We start from the raw sequence: 17,288 nt of genomic DNA, 5'->3' as shown, positions 1-17,288 counted from the left end.
GCCCTTTACTTTTCATTTGTATGTTGCTAGCTGAAGAGTTTAGGTGGGCTGGGCATGACGGTGCATGCCTGCAATCCCAGCATTCCGGGTGGCGACTGGGCAACTTACAACTTCCTGAGATCTGGTCTCAAAAAAAGGCTGGGATATAGGTCAGTTTGAAGGCCTGGGGTCTAAATGTTGATATCACAAAAACCTTCCAAAGAGGAAGAGAGTCTCATTTTTACTTTTCTAGTAATTTCCGATATGTATTTAGGTATTTTTCAATTGGATATTCTAATGTATGTAAAATATTACATTTTTTAATACCTCCCTTCTAAGTGGTCCTTTATCCTTAAGAATCTATAGTTTAAAAGAAAAAAAATCTATTGTTAGCTTTTTTTCTTGTTTGGCAAGAACTGTTGTTTAGTATTATCTACCACTTATTCTTCCACAGTAATTTTTTTCTCACTTTGCTTTAAATAAATTGATGTATTTTATACCATTCCTAGACAATAGAAAACCAAATTTCTATAATCTGAGAATTTTCATAAGGTTATTATTTAGTTGCAGAATTATAACATCTTGAAAAATTTTCAACGGAGACAAATGGAGCAGTATTCACCTACACCAACTACAGATACACATTGCTAAGCATTATGGAACACAGAATGTCAAATCAAATAATCAACCAATTTTCCATTTTAGTACCTGATTATTTGATTCTTAAATGTGCATAAAAGGTGTTTACATCCAGCTTAAGGTAAACAACTTCCACTGGCTACTACAGGAAGTAAACAGCAACACAGGTTGGCAAAGTTTTGAGAAATTATATGCAATTCAAACAGAGCATTGACAAAAAAGAAAAAAGTTTTCATATTATTCATGGAAGCACTCATAATCTCTTGAGACCCCTTCCTCCCTCCCTCCCCCTCTCCCTCTCTCTCTTTCTCTTTCTTTCTTTCTTTCTTTCTTTCTTTCTTTCTTTCTTTCTTTCTTTCTTTCTTTCTTTCTTTCTTTCTTCTTTCCTTTCTTTCTCTTTCCTTTCGAGACCTCTTTATATACTAAGTGCTACCGTTCCTTTTGAGACAAAACCAAATTGGATCTTACAGTATTTATCTTTGTGTTCACTACAGGACCTAGCACAAGGTGAACGGTTAGTGAACAGGTACTTTCTGAATGAAGTCTTTGGAATTGTAGAGTCAGAGAGACAGAGGTTTGGACATCGTGACCTAGAAACTGGTGAGCATAGTATGCCTCTAGTTCCGCTGAGGGCCCCTTCCCTCACTCCCACATGTAGCTGAGGGAATACAGTCACCTTCATTATTATCTTTTTCCATTTGTCAATGAGTGTTACAATCACTGGGAACAAATTGCGGCCAGTACAGTAATTACACAAATGAGTCAGAGGCCAGATTATTAGAACAGGTTAAGAGGAAAATTACAAGTGGGTATAGTTTATAAAACATACTTAATCAACTTATTAAATAACACATTTGATTATTAGCTAAATTATTCACCAATTCTGCAATATGAGGCAGCATAGATAACAAGAGAACAGAATGGAAAGCTGGGAGATCTGGTACCAAGCTCCCCTGCATCACAAGACCCTCTGCATGACCTTACCTGGGACACGTGTTAAGTAGTACATAAACAGGCATTTTAATGACAACATTGTAAAAATAAGAAGTAAAGTATTATGTGTACGTTAGATAATCAATCCTGTCATTAACAAGTGAGGGCTGAGACATACCTATGGCTGGTCTGTTTTCTTGTAAGAGGTTATTGCTTGAATTCTCTTGTCGAACACGTTTGGCAAATCCATGATTTTCTTCAGCAGTTAACGGATTACTTGATGTAGAGCTTGAGGGTGAAAGTTATTATTTTATTTTTAGTTAAGCAGTTTTTTATATCTTTAAGTTCTAATTCATGCTCTCTATGCAACAGTGATAAAAATCAGAACCATGAAGTTGAGAAATCTCATATCCTTTGGAGGCCCTGAGGACATTCTCCACAGGGTGCCTTCTCAAGTGGATGCTATGACCATAGGTATTTTTGGGTCACTGCTGAAATGGCAGTGATTACTGCTATGTGAGGTATAGAGAGGGCAGCACGCAGCCAGATGGTGAAGAGCTAAGCTCTTGTTTATTAGTTTGAAGCAAGAACCCTAATGGGGGGATGTGGACAATTGAGATGATCTGGAAAGCACCGTGGAATCAAAATGGTACTGTTTTATAATAAAATTGAAGATTGTTACAATTACAGTTATTACAACTATAGAAATGGAAAAGAAAGACCTATTTTCATTTGTTGCATCTTGAGAACCATAAGCAGTCACACACTGGTTATGGTTAAGGGGCCAAATTCTCTTCAGTCTGAGGTGACACATTATTAAACTCCCATGCAAGCTTGGGGGCTGAATCGGGGGAGGATTGCTCTCTTGTACACTGACTAAAACCAGCTGATTTTAGGGACTTTTTTTGGCTACTAAAGATACATTCTGCCATTTTATAAGTGATGCTGACTTGAGTGTCAGCTACAGTAAGTTGGAGGTTCCCTTGAAGGGCACAACTTGCCCTTCTGCAGTCCCAGTCGTGCGTGTGGTGAACCAGCAGAAGCGCACATCCTAGGGACGGGGCAGGTTAGCCTGCTCACTGCAAACAGCCAGAACTGCCAGGCTTTGGAGAACACCGAGGGCGGGGAAAATAACTGAAGTGCTCTGTTCAGAAGTGCAGATGGTGCCTAACCAAAATGGTTACAAAGTACTAGTGTTATACAAGGAATGCATTCCATTGCAGAAATTTTTTATTCCTAGATGGTCCTACAGTCACTACCTTTCTATTTGGATTACTAAACACTGTTGTTGACTTTATTTCTTCAAGTATATACATCACTGTCATTAGTTACTCTTGATAAGAGATAATAAATTTATGATAAAGTTGTTTTTATTATTTTATAGTATGGTTCTTTGGTTAATTCTAGGACGTCAATTTTTACTTGTAGCACACCTGCATTTGAAAATTAATTTTCTAAATAAATCTGTTTCACTAGAGCTCATACTTCTAGGAATAAAATCCAAGGCAAATAAGTTGCATATTTATACACAGGACAAGTACAATGAAAGAGTTTTGGGATTTAGATAAAATAGTCTGCTGATGAAATCTTTATAACATAAATAAAATTTAAAATTATAAAATTTAAATTGTGTTAAAGATGACATTGATAAGAAATCCAAAGATTCTTCCAACCGCGTAGGAAATATATTTTCATAATTATTGATAAAAGTTAAGAATTAAACTTTTGCTTCCTAGTTGATTAATAAACAACACATCTCATATTCTTTTAGTTGAAAACAAATTTCTAGTTGGAATGACTAGACAACTAAAAACAACAACAGTAACAACAAAATCAACCAACCAAATAAACACAAACAAGCAGAAACCCAGAACTCTGATCGATACAAGTAAAAGCTATTGGACATATCTTATTTATATATGTAGGCTAATTAATTTACTCAAAATGGTCTGCTCCAGTGATATTAAATACATTGTTAAGATTAAAAATTGAATACTCCTGGCCAGAGATTTAGCTCAGTGGTTCCAGCACCTGCCTCTCAAGTGCAAGGTCCTGAGGTTGATCCCCAGTACCAAAAACAAAACCCAAACTGAATACTCTCAAGGTTAAGCATTAAGAAAAAATTGATAGATTTTGGACTATCCAGTGCTTTTAGACTAATTGTTTTTTTCAGAGAAAATTCTGATATAAAGTAAGATACATATACACGGAGATTTATTTTTAAAAACAGAACACATAATTATACACACACCATATATATATATATATATATATATAAAATTTATCTATATAACACTGCTTTGTGGAAAATACCAGTTTATTACTTTCAAGCTCATGTAGCTTTAATTGGGGAAAAGGAAGATTAAAAAAGCAATTATGTACATTTCTAGTATTAATCTCTTTTAACCTTCCTTAATGGCAGGATCTAATTATTGTTACCAGAGGGAATGTAATAAGAGTAATTAATAGGCTATGAAAAATCAAGTTACTTTCTTTACATGTCCTTTAATATTAGTTGCTCATGTGCAAGTCCTTTAACTCACCTAAAGCTACTCCAAATACAGCTTCACACACTTAAGGCATTTCTTGAAAAGTCATGTGATTTGATAATGACCAAGTTTACATTTGAAGATTATTTTTAGCTGTAAATGTTACCATAATTAGTAAATACAACAGGGTAGAGAAACAAAAGAACCCAAACCCTCAACATTAATTAACGGAATGAATGACCAAACTGACAAAACATGAATTAGTGACAGAGTGGATGGAACAGAGGACAGTGGTTAGCTAGGCTTCCTCATGAAGTGACTGAGTCTCATTTATGAGCCAGACTAATTGCACAATTTAAGTTCATGTCTTAGAAAAATATAGTAGACCCTTTTTAGCCAGAGTATTATTCCAAAAACACCAGTGGATAATCCAGAATACTGAACCCAATACAACCTATATTTTTTCCTACTCATTTACATCTATGATAAACGTTTATCTTTTCTTTAAAGGAGGCAATTTATGGCTTCTCTTTGGCACATTTGAACTGCCAGCATCACTATTCTTTTGCAACAGGGAAACTGCTAAGTAAAATAAGAGTCACCTGAACAAGCACTGCGATACCATGGCAGCTGATCTGGTAACCAAGGGCTGCTAAGGGGTGGGACAACGGGATCACAGGCTGCAGGATGGAGAGGGACAGTGGAAGATTTCATCATGCCTCTCAGAAGAACACACATTTGTAAGACTTCTAAACTGCTAATTTCTGGAATTTTCCACTGAATGTTTTAAACCTTCCTGAAAGTGAAACCGTGAACAAGGGGCAGGCTACTGAACAAACCCTTAGATGTCATGTATGCTCGGACACTCAGGAAAAACCAGCCATGCATTTGACATTGAGACATTCCGAGGCTCTGCTGTCCTTGGGTTTTGAGGGCAAAGGCAGACCCTAAGCTCACAAGTGGAAGATGTGGTGATGTGGCATAGAATATGTGCATGAATATGGGCCATGAATGGCATGCGGCATGCCATTTGTACTTTCATTTCTTGTAGTCCACATGACAACAGGTCCATGGTAGAAAACAGGAAGTTTAAAAAGACTTAAGGTCTTATACTTGTCTCCCCATGGTAGTATTGCAAAAAAAAAGAAAAGAAAGTCAGAGGCCAGGGATTTAGCTCAGTGGTTACACCGCCGGCCTCACAGGCGCAGGGACCTGAGTTCAATCCCCGGTACCAGAAAAAACAAACAGTTATTCAGTGTTATTTGGTCACTGTGTTCATTCTGTAGAATATAAAGAATATGTGATGAAATTCAGGCCATGTAACTCCGTATCCTCTTTGGACTTTCATTGTTTTACTACTGTGGCCTGAGGTATATTTCTTTGTGTTGGTCCTGCATGTAATTTGCAGCACTTCTCAAATGTATGATTTGTCTTTTGTCAGTTTTCAGAAACCAGTAGCCATCATCTCCTCAAATACTGTTTTTGCTCATTCTTTCTCTTGCTTCTTTAGACTCAAGATCCATACATTCCAGACCTCTGTAACTGTGCCCCAGTCTTTCCCGCCTCTTTCTATATTCTCCACCTATCCTTTTGTGCATGGGAATAAATGGTTAAATTGAGTTGCTGAATTTTTAATTTCAGTAAATTCTACCCTTTCAGTTCTAGACTATCCATTTGATTCATTTTAAGAGAACTCAGTTCTTTGTCAAATTTTCTATCTTATCTACTTTGCTGAAATTAATCACAGTTAAAAATTTAACGTTGTTATGCAATACAGTTAGTCCCCGAGTTATGAACGAGTTCTGTTCTGGGAGAATGCTCCTAAGTTGGATTTGTTCATAAGTCTGACAAAGTAAGTCTTATATACCTCTGACACAAATACACAATGTAAAGCATAAAAAACCCAAACACACACATAAATACAGGAAGCCCCCGACTGTACTGTACCACTGTGCACTCTCGCACTGTACAGTAAACACACAGCAGCCCAGCTGTGACAGTGTCCAGCAGACACGGGAGCTACATCCATGACTGGTTTACATCTAGGAATGTTCCTAATTCGAGGTCTGCTCACAGTTGTGAAAGTTCGCAACTCAAATGTTCGTAGGTCGGGGACTCACTGTAGTCCCAAGCTCTGTAGCATGTACGGATCACGGCTTCTCTAATTTTTCCTTCCTATTGATTTTCAGTCATTTGATCGTGTCTTTGGCATACTCATCATAGCCATTCAAGGATTTCAAATGAACTGCGGGTGTTTGACAGAACCTGTTCTGTTATACTTCCTGAACCCTAAGTCTTGTACCCCAGCTCCAGCAGAATGTCAGAATGCTGCTTAGTACTGTGGCCCCTCACTTAGTCCAGAGTTTAGAAACTGGTAAACTGAGGGCAAAAGCTGCACAAGTGGTTTGCTGCCCTACGCCATGCATGGAAAAGGGCGGGGAACCCTGCTCCCCTTGTGCCCACTCTGCCGGGTCTGAGGCCCTCAGCTCCTGGCTGCCTCGGGCGTTCCCTAGGGCCTCCAGCAGCTGCCGACTGTACTTCCTTCATCCAGCAGGACAGCTGGCTGACACACCCACACTGTCACAGCCAGGACCAGCAGACCCTCATTTCACTGCATTACTGTCACTTATCAGGATCCACTGAAATATAATTCTAGGATGAAAGAAATTCAGTAGTGTTTAAAAGGACAAATAACTAAATGATAAAAAACTGCCACCAGAAGAAAAATTAAAACTCAGTGACATTTTGAAAGCTAGAAGACTTTTCAATTTATTGTTAATAATCTAAAAGACAGAATACTTTATGTAAATATCAAACGAAACACAGAGGCTTCAAGATCTCCCAGCAATAATGGAAATGCAGTGCCTGCTTCACAGCGATTTACCCTAGGTATGCTTAAACATGAACTGTCGATCTAATCACAAGAAATAAAAAGCGCTGCGGGCAGGGAAGAAGGGTAGAAGCCAAGGTGGAGGCAGGTTACCGTGCGGCCGTACCTCGCCAGTTTCCGTTTCTTCTTAGCGGCAGCGGTCATCGCCATGTAGGATGGCATCGTGCTCGACACAGGCACTGGGTGCGTGCCTGAGAGCGAAGAAGGGCCAAGCCTGTCAGGAAACAGCGAAAAATAAAAAATAAAGAGGAGTAACCCTGATTTATACTATCGAGACAAAAGGCATAGATAACTCCATAACTACAGAACGATGGGGTATTAAAATATAAAGGGAAATATATCTCTATACTGCATAATTGCCCTCGCTTGTGCTGGGTTTTTTGTTTTGCAAAGAGCACAGGTGGAGGTGGCAGCTTGGACGGCACAGGCAGGCAGTGCTCAGATTCAGACAGGTGGTTGCTTCACAGCAAGCCCAGCTCGGTGAGCTGCAGTGGAACTGCTGTGAAGGACAGCGAGCTGGTTGCCCTGCAGTGATGGCCTGGGTTACGGAACTGTGGCGCGCACAGGACACAGTCTATCTTACAGTCTCTCAACGAAGGTCAAGTGAGTGGAGGTGGCAAATTTACGACTTATGGTGGATTTATACTCAGGAAGCTAAGTAAGACCTCATGGAAACAAAAGGAGCACAATTTTGTAATCAAGGGAGCACACTTGATCTAAGAAATAAACCAAATACAGCTAAAGAAGAAAAAGGAAGACAAGTTTAAGGGCTGTGTTAAAAAGTAGAAAAAACCAAACTGAACCAAACAAAGAACTGGCAGCATTCTCTTTTCCTACCTTTCTAAACTGTTTTTGGTCAGGAGCGAGTCCTGTTCGGGTAACTTTCGCTTCAGGGCCCTGGTGTCTTCACACGCAGTGAGGGGCTCTGTGGCGCTCCGTCCATGTGCTGCCCTGCAGACAGCAGGGCTGTCGACCCTGCCCAGCATTTGCAGTGAGTCACCACTGTTTCCACAGGGGCCCAAGGCCTGGATGCCTGCAGGGTGCGAGGGCGGCCTTACCCAGGGCCGTGGGGACGCACACGGGACAGGTTTTCTGCAGTTCTCGGGGGTGTACAAAAGGGGCTGAAGTTCTCTGGTGAGAGAGTCATTGAGCGGGACACTTTCAGCCAGCGTTGGCTTCTCGGGATGTTTTACTGTCAGGGGAGAAGGCATCAGTTTTCTCCGAGTTCTTTTGTGCAGAGGAATTTTAAACAGATTCGGGTCACCTGAAGATGTGCCTGTACAATAAAATAAAAAGTTCAATACTGTTGCCTAGTTTGCCAATAATCCCATTAAAATTGCTAATAATTTAGTACTTTTCTGCCAATAGAGAGAAATCTTAAACAAAATAAGTAAATCAGAAAGGAAGAAAACATGGTTTATTGCTAAAACCTTTAAATACAGTTAATTTATTAGATACAACAAACATAAATAATAATGCTAACATCAATACCAATTTACAAGTATCACTATCTCGAGACCTGAGAACCCATGAAAACAACTTTCCAACCAGGTCTACTCATCCTATTGTAGGGTATCACCGTTTATCACTACTAGCTGGGTAGCTGGGAGGAAGTCTAGCCGACGTCCACAGGAACGGCAGTAACCAGTAAAAGCCCAGGCTAGTGGGAGAGCTGTGTGCTGGGATGACTGCACGGCTGTCTCCTGTATCAGACACAACTCAGAGCAAAACGACTTCGGTTTAATACCCCAAGTAAGTGAGCAGAATTGGCGAGTTCAGGGTACTCTGCCTCTTCCCATTCCGTGAAAGCCCGTTTCCCAGATGTCATGAGAATCTCTCAATACCGTCAGCTCCTGCTCCAACATGTGTTACTCTCTTCCTCCTCCACCCAGGAGACGCACATGCTTCTCCAAGGAGCAGTGACTTACCCTCTAGTCTGCATTTGCTCATTTCTTTTTACCACTACTTGCTTTTTTTTTTTTTTTTGAGGCAGGGTCTCACTGTGTCTTGAGCTCCCTCTGTCGCCCAGGCTGGCCTTGAACTCGCAGCCATCCTCCTGCCTCTGCCTCCAGAGTGCTGGGATCACAGGCGTGTGCCCCCATAACCAGCTACCAGTACTTTCTTAACAACAACTACAGTTTCTAAAACCTTTCTTTTCCCCCCTTGAATTTGCTGACCCCCCATACATCCCGCTTCCCTTACAGTTGTAGTTAAAACATGACACTCGCTGTGTCATTCTTCTCGTTCAAGTCGTTTAGTAACCCTTAACAGAAACATAATATCCAGAGACTTTAGGAAAAGAATTCTTGGTCCTTGCTCCAAAATTAAGATATAAATTGCTTTGCTAGAAAGAACTTAAGTTTCCATTCCTACAATACTAGACACACTTAAAATATTTAAGTACACAGACATCTCTAACGCCTTTTATCAATGCCTCAAAGACCGCACGGACCAGACACGTGACCATGCCCTCCAGCAGCCCTGCTGCGCTCATCTCAGGGACCTGGTGACTGACGTCCCCGGCTGCTTGCTTCATGACTGCCAGGAAGTACCTTCGCTTGGAGAAGACCGCCCATCAAAGAAACCAGGATGTATTATCTCTGCCCATGTTTTCAAAGCATGAATTGGGAACCACTGAAATTTCCACCTGACGTTCCATTCGCTTTACAATGAAATGCTAACTTAAATGGAATAACTTTTACATATTTCAATAAAGCAATTCAAATTTTCAACCAAGTCAAAACACACGTATTGCAGTCACCAACACTGTATGCATTATTCCTGTTATGCTGGTTGACGATAGGTTCTGCTATGGCTACGTTGACAATTACCCTCTAGGAAATACAATTTAAAAACAGGAAGAAAAATATGATCTCTGTTCTACTAAGGAATTTTACTTTTCTGAGAACTAGATAAATGAGATCTAGATCTTAAAATAATTTTCCACTCCCTTTAACATGACATTTGTCAAATTTTCCATTACCAGATATTTTTATACTAATGCTGCAGTGTAAAGACAGTTACTTTTCTCCACTGTGCTGCTACCACCAATTTGGTGGCTATTAATAGCTGGAAGATTAACTTCTTTTCCCATGAGAGGCAGCAGGGTATAGAGGATAGAAAAGTATATTGAGGATAGAGAAGTGAATTGGGAGTCAGGAGACTTGAATTCTATTTCTGGCTTCACCAACGACTCACTTAGTGACCTTGGGCAACTCACTCAAAGCAGTGTGGGCATTCATCCCCTCTAGTAAAAAAGGGACACCATGTTTTTATGGACAGGGAATTTCCTAGCATTAGATGACAGAAACACTTCGGGTTCAAAGAAAGACTCTATAAATAGAGATATGTTTCGAGTGTTAGCATTACGACTTTCACAGGGATGGTAATTTACTTTCCAATTGTCCATCAATAACTAACTTACAAGACTCTCTGAAACAACACATTTCAAACAATGTCTGACTTTCAGTGGCTCAAATAACAGGTTTATCAAGGGTGATCATAAATTATGATATAGGGCCGGGGATTTAGCTCAGTGGTTTCGTTGCCTGCTGCACAAGCCCAAGGACTCGAGTTCGATCCCTGGTAGCAAAAAAATAAAAAAATAAAAAAATAAAAAAATTATGATATAAACCAATTATTGTTAAAATAAGAGCATATAAGTGTCATCTGTAAATGTAGTTTTCATAACAACATTCAAAAATTTAGAACAAAACAGAGCATGAAGGCTGAAAGAGTAAGGGTCACCAGAGTCACCACTGCTCCTGTGCATATCTAGAGGGGCAGTCTCTGGGTGGGACTGGCCAGGGTCCCAGGGTGTGGACTAATGCTTTCCCAACTGCTAGGACAGAACATGAAAGCAGAAATCTGGAGAGAGAACCACTGTCCTCCGGGACAATCTGACCACAAGCCCCACAACGAGTTCTGGAGGATCACACTGACATTCTGTGGGTGGAAGGGGCAGTCTGTCATGCTGGACATCCTCAGCCACAGTCTCCCTGTCCCCTAGGATGTGCTGCAGGAGGAACCGGAAATGTGGTGGCTAACACGGACAAACACAGCATTACTTTGCTGGGCTTGGAAGAAGACATGCTACCCACATACAGTATGTACAGAACACAAATCTAAAGATTCTTTACTTTTGTAACCCTCTTAATTATTCAATTCAAAACAATGATAAGAAGAGAGCAGAAGGTCAATTCAGGACTATCCAAGGCTGATTCGTTGCTGAGAAAGGTTCAGGAAATGACCAGAGCAAAAAATAAGATTTAAAGATTCAGGTAAAAAGTAGTCAATTCACTGTAACTAACATAAAAGGATAATGACTCTGCTTGCTAGTTTTTCGTTTATATTACTGTTTACAGTCCTTGTGTGGAGTTGGTACATGTATGTAACATATCTTAATTCCTCTCTTTTCATCCTAAAACATATAATAACCACCAGACATTTCACTTGGAATGGAATCCCTGGAATATACGAACTAATGGATACGCTAGCTCTGTCTATTAGGAGAGGTGCTGTACTTTTCCATTGGAGAAAAAGGGTGCACAGTAAATTTCCAGAAGAGCAGGCTTGGGGTAGTTGTCCAGATCCCCCTGACTCAGCTTGGAAAACAATCTAATAAAGACTGTAACTCTTGGGCCTAGACAGTAGAATGATAAAGAAGGAAGCCGGACGTAGATTACAATCTCTTTGGAAAGGTCTCAAAGGGAATCAACACAGTTGCAGGCTCAGAACAAGAGACCCTTATAGAAGAGGATAATCAATGAATTACCCTAGCAAGTGAGTGCTACACAGGCTGGGGCAGGAAATTAAAAATGCATTCTTTTAAACTGGGATAGAGAAGACTGGCAGCCACTTGAGAGGACAACAGGTCTTCCCTCCAGTGGAAGGAAGTAGACAAGTGCACCATGCACTGGAGTACAGGAGGCAGTGGGGAGCAATGTGCCTTATCGTTTCTGACTTTGCTGTTTCTAGATCATCTTTAGGGGACTTTAACTCCCTCACTTATTGGAGATGTGCTACATTTCTACTGCCTTGAGATAGTTATGACCTACAGGATATAAGTGATAATAATATGCATAACATCAAGACATTTACAAGAAAAAGTTACTGCTACTATTTTTAATCTAGGATGATTGTCTTATTTATGAAAGGGGGGAAAAAAAAGCTGCAGTCAGCTACAATACAAGGACAACAATCTGAGAGGCCTGCACCTTCATAAAGAATCACGCCAGACATGTTACAGGCACACACCTGCAACTCCAGCTACTCAGGAGGCTGAGAAAGGAGGATTCCGAGTCTGAGGCCAGTTTGGGCAACTTAGCCAGATGCTGTCTCAACATAAAAAAAATGAAAATGGATGGGGATGTAGCTCAGTGGCGGGCAGGAGGCTATGGGTGGGGGAATTCACCGTTCATTTATCCAATATCTATTAAGTCACGTTCCTGCTATGCAAGTATTGGGAATAGAACAGCAAATAAAAGAGCAATAAAAGTGTATTTTTGAGGGATAAGGGGGAAGACAACAAATTAATTAATTTAATGAGGGATAAGCTGTGGAGACAAAGTAGAGAAGCGGAACAGAATGGCGAGAGATCAGAGGGGGATTTACAGATGAGGGCAGGATGGCCATTCTGAGATGGGACACCTGATCTCAGGCCCCAAAGGCTGTGGATGAGCCACTGCCGCAAAAGTCGGGGAGAAGCCGAGGACATGACAAGCACACTGACCTAAATAAAGGTGGCCATGGATTTGCTGAGGGCTAGGAAGAGAGGAGCTTTTGAGACTGAGTGCAGCAGGCCAGGGAGCAGAAATGAAAAGCCGCTACAGAGGTCAAAAGGGGTCAGCTCAGCCTAGGCTCAGGGACAGGACAAGGGTTTCGCTTCACCCCAAGCACAAAGGAGTGTCCGTAGAGGATGGGAAGTGTGGAGCGAGGTGGTCTGCTTGGCATTTAAGAAAGTTTGCTTTGCTTGCCGAGTGGAGAATGCAATTTGAGTAGGAAGAGAGGAAAAGGGAAATCAGTAACAAGGCTATGGGCGCAGCTCAGACACACTGCGAGCGTGGTGGCAGCAGTGACGAGAGCTGTGAGAATCAAATAGAACGCGCCAAGAAATCCATCGCGGCTGATAACAAGGCACGAAGAGGAGGCGCTCGCACAGGAGTGGTACGTGGCCACCCTCGGAGACGTGCCCTGGACCCCAAAGCTCACACTCCAGCCTCTTACATAGAACCAGGTAGCATTTGTACACGAGCCACGTGTATCCTTCCACGTACTCGGACTCAACTCTCTAGGCTCTCAGCGTTCCTAAACAATACTATGCAGCTTGGGGACCAGGGACACCGCCAGCACACGTCTTAGCAGACTCACTTTTCTCCCCAAACAGTTTTGATCCTAGGTTGATGAATCTGAGGAGCTGGCGGGCTGACTGTATAACTACACGAGGGAGCTAACAGAAGCTGACAACTCTCCCGAAGTCACAAGCCCTGCACACACGTCATCCCTTCAGACTCCTTGCCAACCCTGTGCACCAGGCTTGAGCTCCCGCCCTCTCCTTGTAAGCTCTGCTCCAACTAACTGCAGACATCCGGGATCTGGGTCTTTCTCTCTCTAGTTGGATGCTCATGGGCTGCAGGCAGCAGAGCTCTTTGGGGCCTGAGGACGTAATCTCCTCCTCAGAGGACGTACGTTGTAACTACCACGCTAAAGCACAGAAAGGGAAAGAAGGGGAGTGAGGACACATAGGGAAGGGTGCCAGAACAAGAGTGGCAGATGGAGGAGACACTGACAATGAGCCTTTGCTCCTCGGAAGCTGTACCACGGACAACGGGAGGGCGAGAATGAGTCAGTACGACGAGGTGCAAGAGACACCTATCTTTCGGTTCTCTGCAGATTCATCTCTGCAAGAGACACGGACACACTATGATTTCAGAAACAAGGACTAACTGCTCTACCCCAGTATCTTGGAAAATTACTGGATTGAGTTAATGTTGCTAGTAGAATATCACCTGCACCCCCGAATAGCAAAGGACTTTCTGAGCACTCTGCGCAGCTAGGACTTGAAGCTAGGAAGGCACAAAGGAGAGTGACCTGTAATAGTCCTTTAGTGCTATGTCAGGAAATTAAGAAGACAGTGGGAAGTCCTGAAGTTAAGGGCAGGGATGAAGAGGGAGGGAGGATGGGAACAGAAGGTGAGCTCAGCCGTGGTATACAGAAGATGGGGAACATCTAAGACCAGCAGGGGCACCAAGATGCCCCATGATGCAGTCCTAGCTCAGCAGCTTCAGAGCATAAAGGGACAGGAGACAGAACCTGCTGACCATGGGGGGCTTGGGACACCTGGATGAGACACTCTTGGGCAAACCGACCAAAGTTCTACCCGAGACTACTGTGACACTGCTTCCTTCTGCACAACCCCTGTGCTATTGGATCTGTAAACAGTAACACATTTTCCTCAATTTTTTTTTTTTTTTGAGACAGGGTCTCACTATGTAGCCTGGGCTGGTCTGAACTTGCAGGCTCAAGTGATCCTTCTGCCTCACCCTCCTGAGCAGCTGGAGCTACAAGGGTGTGCTGCTGTATAGGCTTTTCCTTCTTAATTTTATAACTTTTTTTGTTTTGGTACCGGGGATTGAACTCAGGGTCCTGCGCTTCTGAGGCAGGCAGCAGAACCACTGAGCTAAATCCCTAGCCCTATCCTTCTTAATACTGTAAGCATAAGTACACTTACAAGAAGCAGACAGAAAGTGCTCTGGGATGATGCAGGGGAATGGCAGAGCCAGCAGACAGACTCAGGCGCCCCAATCTTTACCACCGCACAACGCTGAACCCCTATCTTAGGGGAATTAAATCAACCAGGCAGCAGCTAATTAAAACATGGAACATTCAGAATTGCAGTGCAATTTAAAACTATCACTCACAGATCTGATGACATGGGAAAAGCTTTTTAAATAAAGCAGTATAGAAATTTAATGTACAGCATAATCCCACCTTTGACAAAACAATGGGAAAAAATAAACCCAAACTAAGTCAAAGTGTACACAAACAAACCCCACATGCAAAAGAGGTGGAAAAAGTCAGAGAAAAAAGAGCCAAAAGAAACATGGCAAAATTTATCAACTTCTTAGGCACATTATAGCTGAGAAAATTATGAGTGATTTATTTTCTATTTTATATAATAGATCTATACTGCTTCTATAAAATTATACATCACAATAACCAAACAAAATGAAAAACCCAGGAGCAATAAGAACCAGGTTTTCAGGCCTCCCAGGGCCTTACTAACTGGGGGACGAGGCACTCTCGGAAAGTCTGAGGGAAAGGTGATACGGAAAGGCTGGAAAGGCCACATGAAGCAGGGGGACTGGATTCCCCTCCCCTCTCACCCTGATCCCAAGCCGGCCGCCCTGCCTGCCAGGCTCCTTACTGCTAGTGCCTCCTTACTCTGCTCAAAGACCAAGCTTTGCTCTCTGGCCAAGTTGAAGACTTAGGGGATTAATTAATAACTTAAAAGTGAACATCTGCATAAGGCTTCTGTCCCAGTTCTCTAAAGTACTGGTAGCTGGGCTTATATATCCCCCGAATGGGAAATCAGGAAGTTCTTTTTAAGTGAAATTCAAAATGAAAAAGACCCAGATACTGACACTGGCAGGTTCCCCTAAGTTTGATAGCTTTCAGAAAAGCACTGTAAGCAAAGCTTTGTGAATCCTGCCCTGGCCTTTATAATGCTTATCCATTACTAGTTTAGGAAATATTTCACAATATCTATAAGATACTTTAAGGGATCATCCACAAAATTAAAAATGTGCATTTCGGGATAAAGTGGTTAGTGTTCTATTAATCTGTCCCTGTGTGATGGCCAGAGAGTCCCATTTTACAAAGCTTGTTTACTATAAGACAGACACAGGTAAAAACATTTTGTTGAGCCTGCCAAGTTTTAGATGCTTCTAAACAGACTTCTACACATTAAAACCACTTTTAAAATTAACTGTAAATACAGGCACTGAAGTGATTAGATGGACAAAGAACGAAAATATTTTCATCCTTAATCGTTTGGATTCTAAATGTGATACAAATTGCACTGAGTAGATGAAGATTTGTGTTTCTGGAGTGCTGTGTGGCATAAACCATGCGTTTAGGGGCTGGGATGCTGCTCAGCAGTAGAGCGCTTGCCTAGCATGCATAGGGCCCTGGTTTGACACCCAGTACTGGGGAAGTGTCCAAGCGCACATGCATACACGCGCACACGCCACAGACAGCTTAAACCCAAAACAAAAATCTATAAGTCGTAATAAAAATAGAATTAATTTTTTCCAACTCACTGAATTACATTTGTTCAGTGGCTACATCAAATTAAGAATGAATATTTGGTGCCTGGTTAACGCCTAATAAAGAAGTAGAGGAAGTTTAGATACTTGTCTGCCGTTTGCTATTTCTTTCAAATTTCTGGGATTTTAATACTAGTGTAACAAAAGCAACAAAGTACGCATTTTTTATTTTAATAATGAAATATGAGTGTCTGATAAAGAAGTATACGAAAAAAAATCTTTGATAAATTGACTGCATATACTTGTACCTTAAGGGAAATATATAAAAACTGTATTAATTGGTTGTATTCTTCTCTAAGCTAAATAAATCTACCTGTCAACACAATCTGTTCTAATATTTGTATCTTTCAAATATCTCATTTTTTTTCAAGAAGTGTATCCCACAGATTGGGCTAAAGATTCTGAACTGTTTCTAGAAAAAAATGGGTTTTTTATGTCTATCTTCCTAAAAGTATTTTTAAGAAATGTTAAGTATTTTCTTAATTTTAGATTTTAAAATAATTTTTATTATACAAATGTCCTTGAATGGAAATTAGAATTGTATTTATACACATATGACATTACATATAACATATAAAAATACATTTTGTACATACTACTTTTTACCAGATTCCAGTAAAATCATTAGCTAGACAAGGACAGAAGAAACATCTCATGTCTCATATCTCTCATATGTAGAAATTATAATATCTCCACATAGATGATTCAAGAAATATCAGTGCAACATAGTATACAGAAGCACTGGGTAAATACCAAAAGATTACTGTAAGTCATCCAGTGTGCATTTCTATAAAAAAGACATACTGTTTTATGTGTTTTCTTAAGAGTAGTTTTAAGCAATATTAGTATATTTTTTTACTTGTAAATGGTTCTTGTAAGTATAAGAAATGTCCTTAAATTAGTGCACTAAAATGACAAATCATGTTCAAATACAGTGGACCCTCAAGTTATGACCGACTGGTCTGACATATGAACAATTTGGGTTATGGCTGGAAATTTAGTTTTAACTTATGACCAAAGTCTTGAGTGACG

At 41.0% G+C, this 17,288-nt stretch overlaps 1 protein-coding gene across 4 annotated transcripts in view; it reads right to left on the bottom strand.

The window, feature by feature from the left end:
* The window catches only part of Kif18a (kinesin family member 18A), a 57,308-nt gene that overhangs the window by 1,156 nt on the left and 38,864 nt on the right, over nucleotides 1-17,288 (bottom strand). For all 4 annotated transcript variants that reach the window (XM_087211508.1, XM_004851584.3, XM_021263954.2 and 1 more), the window contains exons 14-16: nucleotides 7,768-8,206; nucleotides 7,037-7,144; nucleotides 1,730-1,839 (exon numbers count right to left, since the gene is read on the bottom strand). In XM_087211508.1, the coding sequence (XP_087067634.1) occupies nucleotides 1,730-1,839; nucleotides 7,037-7,144; nucleotides 7,768-8,206 (657 nt within the window). The remainder of the gene's footprint in view (nucleotides 1-1,729; nucleotides 1,840-7,036; nucleotides 7,145-7,767; nucleotides 8,207-17,288) is intronic.

This window comes from Heterocephalus glaber, unplaced genomic scaffold, assembly GCF_053883595.1.
Source record: "Heterocephalus glaber isolate CG9 unplaced genomic scaffold, H.glaber_assembly_v1.0 deba00001428, whole genome shotgun sequence".
Lineage (NCBI taxonomy): Eukaryota > Metazoa > Chordata > Mammalia > Rodentia > Bathyergidae > Heterocephalus > Heterocephalus glaber.
The sequence above is the reverse complement of the archived record's forward strand: the minus strand, read 5'-3'. Positions and strand labels throughout refer to the sequence as shown.